This window comes from Aulonocara stuartgranti (genome assembly GCF_965226115.1).
Source record: "Aulonocara stuartgranti genome assembly, chromosome: 9".
Taxonomy (NCBI): domain Eukaryota; kingdom Metazoa; phylum Chordata; class Actinopteri; order Cichliformes; family Cichlidae; genus Aulonocara; species Aulonocara stuartgranti.
Genome location: NC_138960.1, coordinates 8,271,821 through 8,281,656, shown reverse-complemented (window position 1 = coordinate 8,281,656; position 9,836 = coordinate 8,271,821). Strand labels below are relative to the sequence as shown.

The 9,836-nt window shown below is 45.8% G+C and overlaps 1 protein-coding gene across 2 annotated transcripts in view; it reads left to right on the top strand.

The window, feature by feature from the left end:
• Positions 1-498: 498 nt before the first annotated feature.
• The window catches only part of nrp1a (neuropilin 1a), a 64,799-nt gene continuing 55,461 nt past the window's right edge, over positions 499-9,836 (top strand). For both annotated transcript variants that reach the window (XM_082545600.1, XM_082545599.1), the window contains exons 1-2: positions 499-783; positions 2,051-2,225. In XM_082545600.1, the coding sequence (XP_082401726.1) occupies positions 717-783; positions 2,051-2,225 (242 nt within the window). In that variant the 5' untranslated portion in view covers positions 499-716. The remainder of the gene's footprint in view (positions 784-2,050; positions 2,226-9,836) is intronic.

Below are 9,836 nucleotides of genomic sequence, written 5' to 3'. Positions count from 1 at the left end.
AGTAAAAGGGAGAGAGAGAGAGCAAGAGAGAGAGAGTAGTGTCACTTAACGGACCGCTGGTGCTCTGACACTCAGTGTGCCGCTCTCCTTACTTATAAAGACGCGACGCCTCTCAGACATAGGTTGGCTATTTGTAATCAAGCCAATCACCAACCTCTCCCATTCTCTACTCTAAGCCTATTGAAGCAAAGCGGGTCACAATTTGGGGGAAAGGGGTGTACCCGTGCCTTCGGAGTCTTAATTGTGTCAGATAAGGCGCTTTTAGACACTTTTGGGGAATGTCCAGTGCGCACGGAGGCGACACGCTTTCATAGTCTGCTCACCTCTCACGTTTGTGCTGTTTTGTTTTTTGTGCACTCCACAGCCAAGGATTACATCCTGCCCGGGCACCTTCTGAAGGGCCAAGGACGCAAAAGACAGGGTTGGAGTGGCTGATATGGCAAGGTCGGCACTGGAGAGTGGAGAGCAGACGGCGCAGGCGAGAGGAAACCGGAGCTGAATGACAGGATGCCAGCGACCTGAGCCCGCACTCAGATCACTCCTAACTTCGTTAAGAGACACTTCAGCTTTATTTGTTGGACAGAGTGGAGAGAAGAATACTTTCCCTTGAGGAAAAAAACATCTTCTGGAGGAGTTTATTTTCAGAGGATTTTTGTTTTTGTTTTTTATATCTATATACACGTAATTTTATTTTTTTTCCTGGTGATAAAACAAGGATGCATTGTGGATTAGTCTTTATCCTGTTTATGGGAATCCTCTCGGTGGCCAAGGCTTTCAAAAACGGTAAGTGTGACATCTGATCTCTCTATAAATACAGATTTTATGTACACTGCAAAGCTACTAATCCCGGTGTTTTTTCTAAAGATTAGCCCTCGCTGATCTCCGGGCAAACTCACAAGGCGCTCACCTGCTCATTCTACCAACGCCTAAAGAAAACCCCTCTGATATTATTTCCACACAGACTTAGTAAAGTGACTTCACTGACACTTATCTGTAGCCTTCGTTAAAACCGTTTTTACTGCTATATGATTTCACTTGTATTTATGGGATCTCTTTGATATTCCTGTTGTCCAGCGCGTTAGGGTTGTTACCTTGTTTCCGTTCAAATATTTTCTACCAAATTCCATTAAAATACTCCTGAATACTTGCTTTCTTTGCAGATATTTTTTAAAAGACTTAATTCCAACAATTAAGCAGTTTTTAAACCAATTCAACTACTTTTTTTAGGGCACCCGGGTTCTTGTGCTCCTGGTAAAGAATTTCTAAGTCAGGATGAAGTTCAAAAAGTCAGCCCAAACGCTCGGCTTGCACAACTTTCCCGGTTTCTATTCTCGGAGGTTCTGTTTCACTTCAGCTTTTATTTTCCGCTGTGAAAGACTTCGGAGGGGGAATGCGTTAGGAAAGCACACATGAGCTTTTATAACACAGAAATAAAAGCAAAAGGAACTTTGTTTTTTAACGAGGGGGTACTTTTATATGCAAGATTAAAGGAGAACGACTGCAAATAATAAAAATAAATAAACAGTAAATAATAAAAGGGCGTCTTCTTGTTCGGTCCTTTGTGTTATATGGATCAGTCAGCAAAGGCTTATCATTTTCCCCTCGTAATGTGTGGCAGTGTAATTTAAGCGTGTGCATGTCACAGCATGAAATTAACGACTAAGTGAATTTCACTCGCTCGTTACTGATAATTTTCCATCACTGCGTTATTCTGCTGTTGACTAACCCTCACTGCAGAGTCGCAATCTGGTAAAAGATGATTATTTTTTCCACTCTACAGATAGATAAGCATGTTTGCAACATCTCGCAGAGCAGCGGTCTGGTTTTGTGGAACAACATTTTCGCTCCACGCTTACACCAAAACGTTATTTATAAGAAGAAGATGATTTGTCTACAGTGTGTTGTGTGTGAAAGAAATGGTCTTGTAAAGCTCGCTGTAGTAGTCCAAACTATTGTGTCTCTCTGAGCTGCCAGTGATGTATCACTCTCGTTTGTTTCCGTATCCTTTAAGAACTTTTCTCTTTTATTTTCTCTCCCCTCCCCGCTCCAGATAAATGTGGAGGCAACATCAGAATCTCAACCGCCAACTACCTCACTTCGCCCGGATACCCCACGTCTTATCCCCCTTCTCAGAGATGCGTGTGGGTGATCTCGGCGCCTGGTCCTCACCAGCGGATCCTCATCAACTTCAACCCGCATTTTGATCTGGAGGACAGGGAGTGCAAGTACGTGCACCGCGCTTCTTCTGTATGAAAAACACATGTGCAAATACAAACGCTCGTTCATTCAGGCAGATTTTGTCCCCGGGGGCCCCAATTTGATCGAAAGATAGGGAATTAAAAAAAAAAAACAGTGAGACCTCTGCCAAAAACAGTAAATGTGTGCTTTCATTCTGTTGGCGGTGGAAGAAGCACCTACAGATTTATGTTTATTTATATTTGATGTACAGGCACTGTTACAGTGCTGTCTATAACGCCAGTCTGAATCCCACTCCTCCTCTCCCCTCATGTCTATTGCTCATGAAACTGCGCCATCTAGTGTCGGAGGTGGGTTCAGTGAAAACTGTGTTATTGTAATCCAGGTCTGGCACTACATAGGGGAGTAGGAATGTCTCGCTCCTGCCATTTGGTTTTGGAATGTCCTTGATTTTCATCTTTGTGGAGTGAAGTCACCAGCATTTAATACTGATTTGAACTGCTGTGTTTCTGCAGAAGACAGAGCGAGGGGAAGGGGGAAGTGGAGGGGATTGAAGAGGCCAAAACCTCAGCAGAGGCATTTAATTGCGGCTACTTTCTGCACTGCATGAAAAAAAGAATGTCTATTAAAAGTGTCTGAGCAGTAAACCAGTGACTCGAAATCCAATTACTTTCTAAACAAAGAAAGAAAAAGAAGCGATTGCATTAAAAACAGCTTGTTTTAATTAGACAACCACTTTAATAAAGTCAGAACAAAGTGAAATTATCTGGCTGACATGGGATTTTTTAAAATTTACTTTCACTAGTGCCCCTCCACCTCACCCCAAACTTACTGAAAGCACTCTTTTAAGGTGGCGCTCTCAGCGACGGTTACTTACCGATCCTTATTTGACCTGTAAGCTGTGAGCTGTTGCATCCAGCAAAAAGGCTAAGCTGTTTTCAGATAGATAGTTTAAGCCGATGAAACCAGAGACAGACAGTAATGTGATGAGCCGGTGTCAGTGTGGGTGCCCTGAGGTGAGCCTTGCCTGGGCAGACTGCCTCAGTCTGATTGTGTGTGATGTGGTGTTTTGTGTGTATGTGTGTGTGTGTGTGCACGTGTGTCGGTGCCTCTGCCCTGTCTCTGTCTCAGCTGTTTGTTTACGCTGCAGGGCTCCAGAGAGTAGAGGGCTTTGCTGGATCCTGTTACTGTATCTGCGCTCCACCCAAAACCTGGACCCTACACTTTCTTTTGTGCTCCTTGAATTGGCCCCAGTGTATACGCTTGCAGGCTTCTTTTATTTATTTATTTATTTTAATCCCAGATTTAAATCCCACTTTAGCCTTTCTTTACTGCTGACAGGGGTTTAGTGCAGATGCTGGTGTCCTTTGGAGTGTGGGTGCTCCTTTGACACTTCTTTTGGGTTCGATTTCAGCACCAGGGAGGCCATTAAGCTGTCTGAGGTCCTTAGTTAGAAACTGAGAGTGAGGAAGGGACTGGAGTAGGAGTAGGGGCAGCAGTGACAATGCTTATGTTAATCAAATTAGTCAAGAATGAATTTCCTGTGTCTAAACACATGCAGCAAGGAGAATAGAGTTGCTGTGGGAGCAAGGAAGGTTTTTTTTTTTTGAAAGGAGGGAGGACATTGAGCTTAGTGAGCCACTGATGTGTCATTTGCAAATTAGCACTGCTCTTTCATTTAGCAGCCACAAATTTGGTGGTTTCCAGTTAACCGGTCGCTCATACATTTGTCAGCAAATGAATGTTGTGCAGTGGGTGTCAGGAGCGCCTCGTTGCTGCTTCTGATTTTCTTTTGCTTCTCATTACGTTTGAAGAAGACTCAGTCTGCAGTGGTTAGGAGGCTATAACCTGCTTGTCCTGAGGAGAAAGAAAAAATTAACAGATGACTTGAGTCATTCTCTGATTCATGTGGGCCTCACAGAGATTGCACCTGAAAATGGGGTCAGCCTAACCCACAGCTTTTTTCCTATTTTTAACCCGGTGTGCCGTTTCATTTTTAATGCTGTTAATGGAGTGGTTTTCATGGGACTTTGCTTCTACTTCGTAACATATTCTACACAGACACACACACACACATACACTCCACTCCACCCTCCTTAATTTCAAAACTATGGCACTGTGCAACGTGAAGGCTGATTGCTGGCCTAATAGCTGACATGGCAATGTCCATGGGTAACTTGATTATAAGTGAGGGAACATAAGTGACTCATGTATCTGCAGACAGTAGTTGGGTTGGGTGCGATTTGTGTTGAGCCATCAGAGCCCCTCTTGGAGCCCCACTCACCAAGTCAACCCTTTACATAATGGAAACTGATGAGAGCCCAGAATGGCTTCCTTATCTGATGGACCTGCAGAGTGGGTGGAGGTGGAGGCGGTGGGGTTACAATGCATGCTTCAGTGCACTGCCTTGCAATCTAATTAGTGGGCAAATGGAACACACATGCACCACATGTTCTCCAACATGGGTCTTATCAGCAAACTAAACAAGAAGCACTCAAAGTGGTGCTCCTGGAAAAGAAAAGAAAAACAGCCTTCCCTGTGAGTGGAGCCTGGCTGCCGTGCTGCTGCTGCTGTTGTTGCACGTGCTCGCTCCCCTTGACAGGTTTGTTTGGGGAAGTGCAGGGGCCTGTATCCTGCGAGCTGGAGGAGGAAAACACTTCATCACGGAGATAAGGCGACTAAGTGAGCCCTGCGATTCTGAATGCAGAACGTGTTTACCTTTCACGCACCGTTGTAGACTTTCACAGAGTGGAGTTTTTCATGGGGGCGGGGGTTGGGGGGAGCTGGAGCCGCCCTCACTTGCCTCACGCAGCTAATGAAGTTTGAGGCAAAGGCGCAGCCCGCATCAAGGCAAATATTTGAAGTCAATTCGATCTGAAAGTCGTCGGAATGAGCGAGCTTAGCCGGAGTGAAAAGCTGGAGTAAACAGATATGCTTTCGCTCCGCGCACCTATTCTCTCTCTTTATTCACGGTTATCTGATAAGGCCTGTCAGGCTCATCTGGCTCCACTAGCTCTGTCGTGGGGAGGTATAAGTGGAGATGGATCTAAAGAAGCGATGGGAAGGTTTTATATTTGATTAACAGACTCGTGTCATCATCATCATCATTATTATTATTATTATTTTGTGAGATTCAAGTAAATCTGGTGAATGTTTCTAGTTTTAAACTCATCTAAACCAAGACCTAGAAATATTTCATCTGAAGCTGGAGGCTGTTCTTTCCACCTCCTCCTCTTCCTCCTCCTCCTACTTTCTTGCTGAGTCGAGGAGGGGAGCCAACTTTCTCGAGATATGATGTACTCCTGACAACATTATGAATCATTGATAGCATTGGATTTGCTGACCAAACCAAAAAAAAGCAAGAAAACAAACCCCCTCCAAAAAAGCTCTTCTGTCTTCAGCTCACTGAGAGCTCCCTTGCAGTTTGTAAGCTAGTCGAAGTCATGCTAGAACAGAGAGAGGGATAAAAACGAGAAGGAGACACAGCCTCCTCTTTCTTTGCCTTTCCCTGGTATTTTCCTGAGACCTTGCTGAAATTCCAACGTGCAGAGTAGCATGAGGAGGGGTTCAGATGACACGTATTACAGGATGGTACTAAGCGGAGGAGATATTCAAGGAATGCCTTCTCGAGCAGCTCTTTGTGCGTGAGATCGAAAACATCCCACCTCAACACAAAGTTCAAAAGTCATCGAGCTCCCCCTCAAATCTTCAGGTACCTGTAAGCTTGGAAAAGTTTCCTTTTTTAATTATAATTTTCTCCTTTTTCTGTCCTTATGCCCCTTTGCTGCAGTCTCCTACTGAGTCCCCCCCAGCCCAGCCCACCCCTGACAACACACACACACACACACACACACACACACACACACACACACACACACACACACACACACACAGCTGCTTGGCCTGCTGGGAAGACAAACATTCTCTGTTATGTCCCTTTTATAATAGGCATCCTACCCCTTGTGGCATGGGGACCAAGTCAGAGCTCCAGAGGTGACAGGAACTTGGGGAAGTGGGGGGTGGGGGTATTAACTGACCCTGTAACCATGGCTCTTTCTTTGTCATGTGGAATCCCACTAACTCCACTCAACATGGGCACAGTGTCCAACAAAGGTGACTGCCACCTGTTTCTAGGAAGTGAGAGTGGAGGACAGAAGGGGATTTAGGGACAAGATCCTCTTGGCCACTTTCCCTAATTCCCTTGTTACCATTCCAGCCTTAATAGCACACAGCAGCTACAGTATAAAGACCAGCAGAGCTTCACGGCTGGTGGTGGTGGGGGACAAGGGCTCCTCCCTTAATCTTAGCTGCTGCTTGCTTGTTTTGATTACCCACCTCACAATCACTCTGTAACTTATCTTGCAGCTGCAGGTGAGGTGCAAAAAATGGATGTGGCATATGCCAAGGCACAAGCCTGCACAGAGGGCCACCACATGAGAGGAATGCTTCTATTTTCTATACAAGTTGTACTATGATTTCCTCATTAAAAAACAAACAAACATAACATTTACTAGATTCGTACTTAATTCTGATGCTCACATGAAAATGGATGGAAAAAATACAAAGTTATCATAGCACGAAAAATCAAATCTTATGAGATCCAAAACACACATGCATTGCTTTTCCCCGCGTGGTCTCTGGAAGAGGGCTGCAACACCTTGAAACAACCAGCCCTTGTGTTGGTGCTTGAGTGTCGCAGTCCCTGAAGCTGTTCTGCTGTTTTTCCAGCATTGTTGCTTTCATTTTCCCCTGAGCACCAGTGTCTTTTGTGCAGGGAAAGACTTCAATTAAGCAAATACAAAAAGTTAGTTAAAAAAAACAACAACAAAACGCTGCTCTGACACTACAGCTCATACGTGCAACAAGTGTTGCTTATTCTTCTCAAAACTGGCTGTGCAAGGTAACTGCAGGCAAAGGACCACAGGTGGACTGTTTGTTTAGTAGCCGTCAGAGGAAAATAATTAAAACGGGAAAAAAAAACAGTAATGCAACAGAAATGTTCTGTTGGCAGGTGGTGATGTGGTGGTGGCGGTGGTAACTCTGAAAGGAGGCGCTGTGATCCACAGTGCTGCCAGTTGGGTCTCTAAATTGACATGGATTATTAGAGATACTTACAGCCTGTTAGAGGGCATTTATTTCTGCTGTCACTCTGTTCTTTATGTGTGTTTTTTTTAAGTGCATGTCACTGAAGCATCCATGCTGGGGTGGGGTGGGGGTAGGGGAGGTCAAATTGGCACCGTGAAATCGGCGCTGCAAAATGGAGTGCGTAGGGCGACACCGCTTCTTTTAACTAGCAGCTTTGACAAAGGCAGCTCAAATTGTGCGCCTGATATTCTCTGCAGCAACAGACTCCTACAGCTCATAACAATGGAAATCAAATCAGAGGCGAAATTACATTGAAACACTGCGCCTTAGGAAAAAAAAAAAAAGCTTGTCAGCAGCATCTCAAAGAGCAGGCAATCCACTTTGAATGTGTCTTGTTTGGACTTCACTGTAATTATACGGAGCCTTATTTTGCCAGCAAGGATTCAAAAAAAGAACTTCCCCAGACGAGTGTTCTCGGTGCAAAAAACGCAACTCTTAATGAGGCAGGTGAGCCTTTAAAGCAAAAAGCAAATGAAAGCCGCAGTTAATTAACAGGAGGGCAGAGCAGAACAGACAGCAGACAGAGATGTTGCATCAGAAAACCACTGACCTTCACTCTCATTACTCTCTTTCTTCCCCTTCTTCATCTCTCTTAAACATGGAGGGCTTACTCCCCAGCTAATGAGCGGGATTAAAGTAGGTCTGGGCACATGTGTGCTCGCACATGTATGCGTGTGCGAGCGAGTGAGAGTGACCGTGGGGTTCAGGGTCTTTTTTTTCATCCACTGGTGAAGTGTTTCACCTTGGCAGCAGCTTGGAAGGGCAGTCTGATTGAAAAGCTTTCTGGCCGTGGCATCTGCCATCCTCCCTGCTGCTCTGTCACCACGTTGATTCATGCACAACAACCTAACCACAACCGGGAGGTGAGCCACTCTGCCTCACAGCAGGAGGCAGGTCCACTTCACGGCAGAGGAGAAGGGGAGAAAGGAGGGATGAGGGAAGGAGGGAGGGAAGGGAAAGAGGGGGGGGGGGGGAAGGGAGACGACAAGCTCCGGGCTCATGAACAAACCTCCAGATTTCAAGTCAGCAGTCACATATCTGTGACAGCACAAAAGCATCAGCGTCTCACATGTCTGCCCGTTTTATTTGTCATCTCAGTGTGGGAGTGAGCTCCTTGTGTTTGCCAGGGTCTACTATCCCTAAGCTGCTCCTGGCACACTGCTCAGCTCTTTCTTTCTTCTTTCCAACCCAGTACAAGCTTCCCCTATATGGAAGTTTCTTGTGGAGTGGAGCTGCGGCCCACACAGCTTAGATATGTCAGCCTTATGCTTTTTTTTCAACCTCTTTATCCAAAACAGATTGTAAGAAAAAAAGGGAGCCGAATAGAGCGATTCCTGATTACAGGAGAACATTTGGTAATCTCGGCTCTCTACATCTATTAACTGTAAGAAAATGTAAGAAAAAGAGGAGAAAAGGAAGGAGAGGAGGCCCTTTAGTTGAATAGACGAGGGACTTCTAGACGCTTTAATGCTGCGTGGCCGGGCTTGTCAGACACGTTTCACTCAGTGGTCTAACCTTGAAAGGGGGCCCGTGATTTTGATTGATGTGGCCTGCTCAGCTTGTTTGTTGTCCTAACGCCACGGTGCGTACAGATCCACAAGGAGCAGCAGGTGGGAGGGGGTGGTCTCGGCGACCACAGGGCTCTCTATTCAGACAATCAAGCCAAAGTCTCCAGAGGGGGTTCTCTTAAGGTAAAGTTTGTTTGCAGTGGGTGAGAGGGTAGGTAGGTAGGTAGGTAGGAAATAGGAAGCCAAGGGCCCCCAGATAGATCCCTGGGGTCATTTTCGGTCACTGTGTTTGCGCCACAGCGGGTTGTTGGCTCTCTGGTGGTTCTTCACCACTCAACTCAGCGTGATTCGGCGAGGGCAGCAAGCAGACAGTGATTGATGGGGCGGTACCCCACTGCTCCCTGATTGAGTTAGAGCCACTCACAATCCCTCGCTTTGTTTGCTCTTTGCTTGATCTCCCCTCACTAAATTGGCAAGAGTAGTTGTGGTCTTTCTTTCTTTTTTTTATTATGACCACTATTACATTTTTTTCCTCACAAGTGTATTTCTTTTGTTAGCTGGTGGTAATTGTAAAAACGGCCTTTATATCTGGCCTAGCAGCAATCATTTGTGGTGTTATCTCAGTAGGGTAGCACTATAAGTAATATAAGTAGCTGGGGTGTCTGGCGCTAGCATGACCCTCGCTCATGAGGGGATAACCAACCAGGAGGCCCCTCTCTTATACGTATGTCTATCACCCGCAGGCTTTACCAGAAAGCAGGGGGAAATAATGCAGCTAATCCAGCTCGACGGTAACGTTCAATTGTCAGGCAAGTAAATGGAGGAGTCACCTTGCCCTCCAAATGTTGGCAGAAGCTGGCCGGTCATCAGCACTTAAATCAGCTCTGCAATGCCAAGAATTCAGCCTCTCTGTCCATCGCCACGTAAGAGATGCACTGCTTGGCGTGTGGCCCTCACAGCACGGCCCGGTTGGCTTTCAGAGTGCTG